Source organism: Varroa destructor, unplaced genomic scaffold (assembly GCF_002443255.2).
Source record: "Varroa destructor unplaced genomic scaffold, Vdes_3.0 BEIS01000003.1, whole genome shotgun sequence".
NCBI classification, from domain to species: domain Eukaryota; kingdom Metazoa; phylum Arthropoda; class Arachnida; order Mesostigmata; family Varroidae; genus Varroa; species Varroa destructor.
This window is the reverse complement of record NW_019211456.1, coordinates 35,649,578-35,661,750: the sequence shown is the minus strand read 5'-3', so window position 1 is coordinate 35,661,750 and position 12,173 is coordinate 35,649,578. Positions and strand designations below refer to the sequence as shown.

Here is a 12,173-nt window from a genome sequence, read left to right as displayed (position 1 = left end):
CGCACTCCCCGTTACGGGTGTATATCATAAATCTACTCACCTCAGTTGCAGACCGATATTGTACGAGTGAAGGAAGTTCCCACCAAAAACCATTGAATCAGTCGTCGTGAGAACAGCGTGAATCCATCCCGTCGGAATAAATAGAGTTTCCCCTGCACGTAGCGCCAGACGAAAGCAGGAGTCAACTTCGTCAGCGAGAAATATTTCGCTCTGATCCGCTGCAGCCATCCAGCGTTCGTACTTGATTAAGTTTTCCTCTGTTGGACGAATTAAGTAGAATACTTTTTCTCCCTGTTTAAAAATAAAAGACAATATATGGCGGACGATTTCGCTATCAAGGTATCTATTATCCCGCAAACATTAGGTTTTTATCTGAATTCTGGTTGAAAGTCTTCAGAGTGAATCTTTCAGTAGGGCTTTGGTCCGAGTATATCGTTGTTAACGAGGTTTTTTGGGAGCGTATTAGATAGATACAAAAACTAGCAGGTAGGAAAACTTTGGTTGCGTTCAGCGTTACTATGTACTATTCACAGTCAGTGCTTTTCAATTATAGATGCTGAATATGCAAGGCGTATAGTCAGTACGTACGTCTATTTGAAGTTGCCCGTACTGCGTTTTACAAGTATACGTCGATTGCTGAATAGCTACTACTGTCTCGCCATTTAAACAGACAATGGCTTCGAATACACACATACCAGAGGTGCTGGATAGAAACCGGTCCTCTTGATTTGAAGACTAAACAACCTATGCCGCCTGTTAGTTAGTGATTTCTTGTAGTTTGCTGGACAGAATGCTAAATAACGGATTTCCTTTGCTTTTTCCATTCTGTTATTATTTTACGATAGTCAGTTTAGATTAGGTAAGAGGGCGAAAACGAAGCATGGAATTTCAATGCGGCGCGGTTAAAGAGCCAGATCCAAAACTCACATATCCAACAAATACTTTTCCGCTATATCACCAAGTTGCAGGCCATCGCCATGGAAAAGGTCAAACAAAATTGGGTCTTCTTCTTCACAGCGACGGATCGGTACTCAAACCGCTAGTGGAAAATGATGTACGATCTATACGAGAACAAGGTTTCTACGAAAAAATAACAGAACATGCTAAGAATTGCACGGCCAGCTTTGCCGAGGCTCAGCAATGCTGCGACCAGGTGCTGCATGGAATTATCGGCTTAACGGCCCAATATCTCGGTGAATTTCAATCAGATTACGTCGTTCCAGGTATGGACGGCCCCCCCGTTAAATACATCAAAATAGAAGATCTGGTCCATGGCTTCGAACTTCCATGCATCGCCGATATCAAAATTGGTCGAGTCACATACGGGCCTGATGCAACTCCCGAAAAAATTGAAAAACACGAAAGTAAATTTCCGCCACAGAGAGATATTGGCTATAGGATATTAGCGATGAGAATTTATGAGGAAGGCAAGTTCAAAATGTATGGTGATAATTACTGTCTTCGATTAACGAAGGACACTATAGGCAAGGGCATCAAGAAGTTCACTAATTCAAATCCCAATTGTGTAGAGCTCATGTTCGATCAGCTGAAAACTATAGATAAATGGTTTATGAATCAAAGACGATTCGTATTCTATGGAAGCTCAATTCTTTTTATATATGAAGCAAAAAAAGAACATGCGACCGTTAAACTTATTGACTTCGCTCACGTGCACGAAATGGATCAAGAGAATGGTAAACTCGATGATAATTATATTTACGGTTTGAAGAATCTTATTAAGGATTTCGAGGCCTGTCAGCCAAACTACGATATAAAACTTGCTCGATGAAAATATGAGCAGACACCTTAAGCAATGCGGTTTTCTTTGTAACATTTATCGGGTTTGATACGATCATACTAAAGCTAGCTAAATAAAGAATTCCAAGAAAAATCGGAGCACAGGAACAACATTTTACATCGCTACCAAACTGTCAGGTAGATGTGCGCAGTACCAATAAAGATTGCTTCATACAGCGTGACGAGTAAGTTCTTGTTCTCGCAGACATACTTGGCAGTAATAATGGTCAGTATTAAAATTTTTTTAAAGAGATAATGAATTGAGTTTATTTGATAACCAGTCATCTTGCCCAGCTGTACGTTTGTTTTAAACCGTACAGCTGGGTAACATTCGTATGCGACGAGCACCCAAAAAATATCGCGGCACATTCGTTAATACGGTTATTGTTATGAGTCGGATGTATATTGAAGTATATTAACAAAGGTCGCTTCGATTGTTTCACCGCGTTTGTGACGTACTGCGGCAACAAATAAATACGACTTTACCTCGACATAGTCGCTGCAGTTACAGTCACGTTACTGCCTCGATATTCGTGTGCCATAGGGTGTTTATTATTGTCGTCTTTATTACGATAATACAACTGCAGCAGTGTCAAACATCAGCAGACAGATCAGAGGCCCGGCAGGCCGGCTCAGATCATCTTATGTAATTACGCATTATATTTCGTCAATAAGTTGAAACCACTGTATCTACCAATTACTGGTTACTTCCGATTTGGTAGTAGAGAGTTCTGAACAAAAAAAAACGACTCCAGTCATGTCAATTACGCTATCGAATGGATCTATATAAATAAAACTGTCAATAAATGTGAGAGTAACGACAAACAACACTTGTTCTAATGAATGAGATTCTTATGATAACCATAAGGCAGGCCTTTGCGAATCGTATACTGGCACGACCACGAGTGAAGGTTAGGCCCAGATGCTGTTTCGATGACTAATTACTCTCTTTGCGACATACGTATAATATAGGATCATAGCAAAAGTGAGAACTCCAACAGTTGTCGGATGGATTCATATATAGGTTGACGCAGGCTGGTTGTTGCACGCATACTTGCGCGGACAACGAGAAACGCGATGGCAGCGACAGCAACGGGTGTACTTGTGTGTACGCTGACGTAGTTGATATTTTCAAGCGCAACAAGCTGAGGCTGTTGCAGTTCATTATCTTTACATTAACTTGGTATCTTGACATAAATCGCAAGGCTTCAAAACATGTCTATGTTTGTCATCAATATGTCTGCCGTTGCCGCGGCTGTGCCCACACCTGTTGATTTTCATGTGGCAATAGATTAAAACAGCCGAATGCTAGGCTAGAGCGTACCACAAGATCTTCGTAAAACGATATTTTTAATTCGACAATGACTTGTTGATTGCGCAAACGGGTAATGATAATAACACAAATGAGAGTGTCTGATATTAACACAATAAATTCCCATAAGATAGTTGCAAATCTTAACCGTGAAAACAATGGATATCGATATTCGGATTATCCATAGATGCGTTTGAATAAACACAAAACAAGGACGGTAATTAAATACAGTACGAGAGGGAGCTACACAGTAGGGCTTCTGTAAAAGCTTTCTTTAACCTTAACTTTTAAGAACTTGATTTTAACAAATTTTCTCTACCCGTTTATGTTTTGTTTGCCTACATGCTTATTTGTTTAGATAGCAATTGTTTGCAACGTTTTAACACATGTGTACATGTAGTCGTCTTGGTCTAGTGCACATAACAGAAAACATGGCAGCATATAAATCGTTCATCAGCCTTCATCAGTTGTGCACTTCAAAAAAACCGAATCACGGCCGGACTTCAGCCCTACAAATTCGCTTTGAAACCTAATAATAAAAATGTACTAAACCTTCGGAAATCAGCTTCTTCTTCAAAACATACTCTACGCTTCTAAACTGTATTTAGCAGAAGAATCGCTTACCCGAAGTACGTGATACCACACCGAGCTGCCCCCAAAATCAATATGGAAGTCAGTGTAACTATTCTCTGTGCCCATGAGACAGTACTTCATCACAGCAGGTCTTCGGTGGTCACCCACGGATGCAAGCGATCGCGGCCAACATTGTTCTACCCAACTGATTTGAGATACAAGTGAAGGTGGGCGTACGAAGTCGGATAGTCTGCAAAACAGATCAAATGTTGCATGTGACAACTAGAATATTTTAAAAATATGATTTTATCAACTTGACGCTAACGCGCTTTTAACCCACGAATCATCAATAGAAAAACAATCTGTCCTTTTCCTCTGTCAAAGAAGTACACGCCCTTTTCTATATTCATATTCCTACATGAAATAGTACTCACTTACTGACTATTATTATTAGTACATATTAATACCAATATATTACATTATAAGAAGTTAATTTCCTAAGGCAAGGTGTTTTAGTACCCTCGGAAAGTTTCTCGAAGTTTTGTGACCTTAATTAAATTTTTTACTTATGTGTATATATGGTATGGAACACAAACGTATGGGTGACATTTCCACATAGTTCTAAATCACAGTGATAACAGTTCTCCTAATATGATATATGACGTATCTTATCATTTATTAGACAGATCAAATTTTTCTGCTCACGCATACCTCGTATCACTGAATTCTAACGAGACGACATTAAAAACTTTTGTTCGGTTGTATGAGGTGTAATAATCGGCGAACTCTGCAAGCGTCATTTTGATGGACTCTTGTTTAAGAACATCAATTACGTCAACAAGGTAGTCCGGTCCAATAAAATCGACTACATCGCCAACCGATAGATCAGGCGGCGGCAACATAAGACCGAGGCCCTCTTTGTCCGCAATAAGTAATGGATTCATAAATGACGTTTTCTCCAGATAAGCTAGTGTTAGCTCGCTGGCCGACAAGCACGTTGTGACATCTAGTCCACTGTAAAGGAACATCAGCGTTAATGAATAGTCGCATTCAGTTATTTTGCACTCTGTTTAAATTTCTTTTCATTTTTTTTCAATACAAAAAAAAAATCGAAATTAGAAATCGATGAAATCCGGTACACAAACACAAGTGAAGTCCGGAATGGTTTTAGATTGTGGCAGCTACCATCTAATAGGTAGAGTAGGCCCAAAATCACGTACTGTTTAACGAAGGTGTCCACATCTGAGACACAGCACGCGAGTCTAGGCCTCTCTGAAGGGAGACTCTCCGAGGCTGCACTCTCTGAGGAATTTATTAGAGCTTTTAGAAGGAACTGCTTTTTGCTGCTAAGCGTCTCACGAACCAAACACTTTCCATAGCCATAACACCTCAAATTTAAATCAATTTTCTAACGCATATTTAAGTGAGACTTCAACGAGTTCCGCAATACCATTGTTACGTCACTAAAAGCCATTGTTAAAAGGTTTCTCGGTAATATACAATGCGAGTGTGAGAGAACAGAGATTTCGGCGCAGATTTGAACAACAAAAATTACTGAAACGAATGGAAGTCACATTAGACAAAAAACAGCATGTTGGAGATGTCTATATTACAGTTAACAACCGTTAGTTGTTCTGAATTCACTTAACGTGCCCTATATCCGGTAAAACAAGGTAAAACAACAAGAGTGAGCTACGAATCATTTGAAAAACCGCAACAACAACAAGGGTCAGGCAATGAAATATGGATTCGTCATCAGTTATTTTTTTACAGTGGCTCTTACAAGCTTAAGACTTAAATTGAAATCTTGCAAAGGACCCGTCAAGGCATCCATCTGTCGAGTATAGCGTATGCTATAAAATAATATCTTGAATGGGAAGCTGGAAGTCATGAATAGCCATAGAAAAAAACCCGAGATGACTTTGCCTACATATTTGCCTTTAACGTGATTAGGATGCGTAGAAGCTTTTTTCCGTCATACAGCAAACTAAAAATTTACAAACCACATTGCTATTTGTGTTGTCCTATAGAAAAGTGGGTGTGATTTTCCTTAAAGAAACACCTGAGGCCATGTAGCATTTTCGTACATCACATGGCTGTAATAACATATCATTAATTAAGCAATATCTATTATTGGATTTGCAAAAATCTTTATGTAATCGGCGTTTGTGATGGCCATTTGTTTAGTTTCATCATCATTAATTAAACTAGTAAAAGAAATCGTGTCATCATTTGGAGTAACATATATTGTTAAAATGAACAGGAGAAAAGGTGATTATCAAGAAAAACAGTTTCGATTGCTAAATAAGGTTTCGACAGAAAAATTCAATTGCTTCGTAAGCTATTGTTACTACCTTACAAATACATTTTAATTGATACGTACCTAACTTCAATTCCATAAGTCTTTTTTTATTTATTTATTTTTTTATATATGCGAAATCTTTTTATAAGTACATGCATAATACATTGTTTTGAATCATGCAACAATTTTTCACTCGTTTACCTACCTGCGAAACGGTCGATTTTTGAGCTCTTGAATAAAGACATGAGTTCCAGCTTGAACTTTTTTCTCGTCCGCCAGCGGGTCGCTGTAGTCGTGCCGATGCCAGTTTGTTCGTACCTTCCCTAAGTTGGATAGGTACAATTCGATAAGTGCCAGCAGGCAAAACGCGCGCATCATTAGAAGCATCTTTATCATCATTATTGTCACTAGGCAGAATAGTACTGCAGCTAATGCCCTTATTACACTTTGGGCAGCACACCATATCCTATTTGACAGTGAGCCCAGCCGCCTACGCTTAGATCTAAACTAAGTGTACCCGCTTTTTGTAATGTGAGACATTAGCATTTGTTGTTTTTTTACTTCTTTTGCTAGGTCCGTCGATGTATTTACGTCAAACGACCCACCCTCGTACACCGCTAGTAGTTTCACCGATGCTTGATGACACCGCTGCTATTTCTTACGATGGCACCTTCCATTTGTCCCTAGTTCGCGTGTGCATTTGTGTCCTATACTGTTCGCGGAAAAAACGCAGTTAGCCCTCATCTGTCTAGTGCTCTTCGTTTTTTTTGCTCTTACGCTCCGCTAAAATTTACTCCCCATTAGCGGCGACGTTCTCGAGTAGCATAATCGAGTAACGCCTGAGTGAGCAACGAATGAATATTCCAGCCGCGCTTTGTAAAACTGCCATGATCACCACCATCAAAAATAATCCACACCATCATCACTACGAGTGGCATTAGAAGCGTTAACTATAGGCGCTGTCCACGCACTATCCGACTTTTCACAATAGCATGCTAGGGCCGTTATTCTATACAGCCGGAAACTAAAATGTGTGTACACTGTTCTAAGTGCTATTGGCTGGCAACACAATTGCAAGACATGGAATTAAAGGTGCGCGCCTACTGGCCTGTTGTTTTATTTCTTTGTTTATTTTTTTTATGTCGGTGATAGTGCACCTAGCGACTGAAGCAGAACAGCAAAGCTGACCACAAGAGCGGTAATTATAACTGGTTCTCTCTGTGACAATTCGATGTTGTCTTCTAGTTTTCTAAAAGACATACTCAGACGATGAGTAACTATGTAGCATGGGCACTGACAACATTTGACGCCTGTCTGACCTCTCGATTTTATAGTCATGGAAAATTGAGATATACACGGTTAGCCTTAGAACTATGAAAAGACGATAACCGAATCGAAAGTTAGATGAAAAGCCGTCAGCACAATGATAGAAGCGACTGGCTGACGCTGACTGCCTTATATAATGAGAAATTTTTTGATCACACTGTGTTGACGTTCTTGAAGTAAACAATACCTAAAGGCCCAACAGCAGACGCAGTGCATGCATAGCAATAAAAATTTAGCTAATTCATGGAGTTGAAGTACTGCTGCGTGGCGCACACTGCGTAAATGATTTATTCTTCTCCGTCCTCTAGATTGCGTGAAATTATTGACTGCCGTCGAAAATATGCCCATCATGAAGGAACGCATGCAAAAGAACAGCGTTTTTTTAGCCCACGCCATTTAGGCCACATAAAGGGGACATACTTTAAGTTTGTCTAGCTCATTTGGGGCCAATTTAAATGCCTGCATGAATTCTACAATTCCGAGCTCCATTTGCCAAAGTGAATTTGGTGGGGCGATTGTATTACCTTTTTGCCATCATCCAGACCTTATTGTTTCGTATTTACAGGGTAAAATACATAAGTATGCCTATTGCCTGCACCTAAAACAACGTAGGATAGTAAACAATTACTATTTTCGAAAATAAAGACACCACGTTTTCCGGCTGACAAATTTGATGCTTTTCTATACAACGGAAAAGTAAAAACAATATTAAAAAAACAATCAAATGTTTCCATGGGAACTACCGACGAATTGATGAAATATTTAGTCAGCCGGTCATCAGCGAAAATTAACGTGACCTGGGGTTTGATTATGCCGGGGGCGACTTATAAATTCGCTAGACGGTCAACCAAATAATTAGCTACGGCTATTTCTTTTCTGCTCCATTAGGAAGTTCTAAAGACGACAAGCTTCTCTGAATTTTTAAAGGTACTCTGATAAAATCGAGGGCAAACGCAGCGTTCAAAATTCGTCATAATCTTTATGTCTAGCCTGAACTTCCGTTCCACATTCTATTGGCATTGCACTTATCAGACAGCAGGCGTGGTATCAATCTACTTCTTTAAGTGGATTTGTTCGTGCCCATAACAACTGACTTTACATCATTGAGAAAATTATACACAACAGATATGAAATACAATGCAAACGGGCGTGTTCACGACCATTCGCAAAATTTTTTTTGATCGGAGAAGACCCTATTAAGAAACTCTATAAGCAGCAGACAGGCAGTAATGCCTTTTGGTAAACACTAGCTGACTGAGTACGTAGACTAAAAACAACTGGTTGAAGCCCTGGTGCATTCGTATCATTTTGTACACAGGTGCAACCATGGTATGTTTTGTTGTTTTACACCTGTTACAATGTGGGCGATACATGCAGGTCTCAGTCTAAAGCATTATAGAGTAAGTGACAATGAGAAACAGTCAACAACAGCGATGAAGTGGTAAGGTCAAGTAGATGGCGACGCTATCGAGTTTGACGATCATCGTTCGGCCCTCGTTAACCTTTGCGTCAAATCATTTCAGCGGACCGCAGCAAGGTGAAATATGCTCGCGGCTTAATTTGAACCTAAGCCATCTTTTACAAAGATCACCTCAACGAATAATAAATACTTAGACAGATTTTAAAAATGGTTATGAAAAACCACTTACCGGTCCGTGCAATTCTCTGTTTCATATCGATATGAGGTCATGCATAGTGTACCGTTGACGTAAGTCCATAAGGTGGACATACAGATCCCACTGGTGCTTCTAAGAATTCTTACATACGAACTAATTTTATTCAGTTCTTAAAAACAATAATACCAAACTGGCACTATTAAAATTCAAACTACCTATATACACGCAAACAACACAAACTAGCAAACGTAAGCATATGACAATAGATTGAACCTAATAACTAGAAGACCAACTATGACACCACCGTACATTTTGAAGGGCCATGACCAATCTGGCAATTGGGACAATGATACTTGATGATATCACCCGCATCGTGTTCTTTTACTCCAGTGCAGCTGAAAGAATCGAACAAAAACATACTGTTAAACGATAAACACATATGAGCCGGTTTAAAAGGCATATTACCTGAACAGTAATATAAGCTATATTTAGCACTGTATTGAATAATTTGTCAAGAGCAGTAATTTATTTACTAGGCCAACAAAAAGAATAAATCGTGTTCTGTCATGAAAAAATTGACGTAAAGCGGCTTAACGTTCCTATCTTTCTTCAATTGATGCGTGACAATGATGTCCAATTTGTCCAATAAAAGTAAGCTACTTCTATTGAGTTTAAATTTTGAAAATGATTACAACTAAACTACTCATTTGTTCCCTATTAAACAAAAAGGCACATTGATATTTAATGGAAACCCAAGCATAATATTGTCGCAAAAATAAAACAACCATAATTAAATATTAAAGGTCAACAAAGTTACTCAATGTGAACGCCTAATCGTATGGATATAAACACTATGGAAAAATGTTTGAAATATATACGTATATTTAGAATAGTAATTCGAAAATCAAAACCAATGTTTAAAGCATGATTCATTAGTCATACAAGGGTTTTGCTATGTCTGTGATCGATCCGTATAACATCTATTCTTGACTCTATTCCAAAATAGATTTTAGCATCTCATAAGTAAAATACATAATACATATGTATAGTCATAAGAAAAATAATCACATCGTACTAAAATTGCAAATCGCTGTATATATCGCGGCGAAATACGCCTATATCAAAGGTGCTTTGGCTGATCTTCCTGTACAATTGCCTTTTCCGAAGCTTGAGTCGTCAATGGACATCATCAAATTTTGCTATGCTATTATTAACAGTTATTGTTGTTGTAGACGCGCAGCCGGAATGACCGATTGCTTGTTTAAAGTGCAATATATATATATATATATATATAGAATACGCAGTCGCCGAGTGAAAAATTTGTCACTGCTTGAAGCAGGCCTCGGAATGAGAGTTTAAAAAGTTTATTTCTTATTCTTCTTTTATTCTTTTTCCATGATCTGTTGTCGCCATATTTACAACATTACGGCATATTAAATTGTGCAAACAACTGAAGCTTTGTAGCTTTGCTGCTAGTATTGTTTCTATATTTCTTTCATAGATATTTTTTGTGAAACAAAATGTTCGTTCAACTGGACGGTTTAAATATTTTGTCTATTTTAGTTTCTCTCCGTTTCGAGTTTTACGTCCGGCATCGCTGTTAGACATTTCAACAGACAATCGGGTAACTCCCACCACGACACGAAGTCAGCCTATCTAGGTCCGGAATTCAGACCTAGACCACAATGTATCCCTAAGATCGGCAGGCAAATATGTTATCCACCAACCTACCACGACGTCCGTCCTATTATAGTATTTTGACATACAGAAGTTAAGGCCACATTACTTGGATCACGTGTATAATTTCAGTGTTCATATATCGCGTTTCAAATATTTTCTCTTTATCAGCGTTGCACTAAAAGGCTCAAGTTGGCCGCCAATTCAATTACGTAATGAATACTTCATTATTACTCATTTGTGCGTAAAGATTTGCTAAGAGAAAATTATTTGCGTAGCAACTATTATATACAACTTTAGGAGGTACTATTCACTGGTAATTTTATTTATATGCATAAGTGTTCTGTTACAGGTTAAACTTTTCCGGGTTAGTACACATATATAATATAATAGCACAATTATGAAACGAAACTGATAATAGCACAACGAAAACCGAAGTATCAGACAATAAACAGCTTTAATATATTATTTTTTACGAATTCTTTAACTTGACCCAAACGATAGCTTGATCGACAAGACGCTGGACTCACTTCATTGAAGTAAATATTATGATGTTCAGCTAGCGCGCGGAAATTTCTTTTTTGTCGGCTCACTACGTATACCTTTGACCGGTCGTAAATTTTATAATTTTCAACTGAAAACTATTTTTGTAAATGTATCTGATTGCATTTATCAGATATTATGTAGTGGTACAGCGCACTTGGTAGCAACATGCAATTGGTAGGATTAGCCGTCTACTCCGAACGTGGGCAAAGGCTTAGCTTGCTCAGAAACGATAAAGTCTTGTTGTTCACTGAGTCGAATTCTTTGGGTCCGCTAGGTTCTAGCTAACACTGATATTGCTAGAGGGGAAACTTACATAGTCTAGACATCATCGATCAAAGTTTAGATTTTTCTAACTCCGTTGCGCAACCTGCGGATCCGACATCAGCGCTTCGATAATACGCAAACTGTCTGGGTAAGTGTATGCTGGTCTGTAGTCAGTAAACGCAAGAGACTTTGCTCGTTCTGGAACGACGCGCTAACAACAGAGCGACTTAAAATAAGGCGTACATTGAAGCAGATCTATTTACGTATACATCAGAGTAAGGCATAATATATAATGGTACTATTGCAGAAATTTCGTAAAAATAATTAAATGTATCGGCAAAACATTAAATATACTTTAAATCAACGTAAGAACAGCAACATATATTAGTACATCCTAGTAAGGTACGATTTGAAGTTAGCTTTACTGCGGATTTTATCTGATCAAAAACTTTATAGAGATGAAGTTATTGTAGCCTTGGCACAGAGAAAGTTAAATACCTATATTAGTGCACAACTTGAAAAATAGTAATGCTAACAATAGTAATAACTAGTGCTAACTAGTGACAAACGTTTCCACTCATTTTAAACAGCACAAAACGTGAAAATAATTATATCAATCCAACAAAAACGGTATGAGGTAGCAGAAATCTTGTACGGATGCCAACTGGTGCCGGGTTTATTCGGTCTAGCCAACGATGCATTTCTTATTTGCACGATCAAAATGGTGTTAACCGATTTAAGACCTTTATCGGAACATCTC

General features: G+C 38.4%; 2 protein-coding genes and 1 long non-coding RNA gene across 11 annotated transcripts in view; 2 read left to right on the top strand and 1 right to left on the bottom strand.

Moving 5' to 3' along the window:
* Window positions 1-12,173, bottom strand: part of LOC111247505 (uncharacterized) — a 44,438-nt gene that overhangs the window by 17,739 nt on the left and 14,526 nt on the right. For 2 of the 5 annotated variants that reach the window (XM_022798488.2, XM_022798489.2), the window contains exons 2-6: window positions 9,236-9,321; window positions 6,190-6,307; window positions 4,394-4,696; window positions 3,734-3,932; window positions 41-291 (exon numbers count right to left, since the gene is read on the bottom strand). In XM_022798488.2, coding sequence (XP_022654223.1) covers window positions 41-291; window positions 3,734-3,932; window positions 4,394-4,696; window positions 6,190-6,307; window positions 9,236-9,321 — 957 coding nt within the window. Of the gene's footprint in view, window positions 1-40; window positions 292-3,733; window positions 3,933-4,393; window positions 4,697-6,189; window positions 6,308-8,959; window positions 9,137-9,235; window positions 9,322-11,133; window positions 11,268-12,173 lie in introns of those variants that run through there. The other 3 variants (XM_086984480.1, XM_022798490.2, XM_022798491.2) reach the window with 3 other exon arrangements.
* Window positions 298-2,664, top strand: LOC111247509 (inositol polyphosphate multikinase-like). Its single transcript, XM_022798499.2, has one exon. It carries the CDS (start codon window positions 881-883, stop codon window positions 1,787-1,789), a length of 909 nt encoding a protein of 302 aa, XP_022654234.1. The 5' UTR covers window positions 298-880; the 3' UTR covers window positions 1,790-2,664.
* The window catches only part of LOC147756882 (uncharacterized), a 12,234-nt gene continuing 6,352 nt past the window's right edge, over window positions 6,292-12,173 (top strand). Inside the window, exons 1-2 of one of the 5 annotated variants that reach the window (XR_015324446.1) lie at window positions 6,292-7,076; window positions 10,490-11,561. This is a non-coding gene — a long non-coding RNA (uncharacterized LOC147756882). Of the gene's footprint in view, window positions 7,183-10,489; window positions 11,562-12,173 lie in introns of all 5 variants that reach the window. The other 4 variants (XR_015324445.1, XR_015324444.1, XR_015324443.1 and 1 more) reach the window with 4 other exon arrangements.

Coding starts and splice junctions, on each gene's coding strand:
- LOC111247509 (XM_022798499.2), top strand. CDS start 881: ATGGAATTTCAATGCGGCGCGGTTAAAGAGCCAGATCCAAAACTCACA.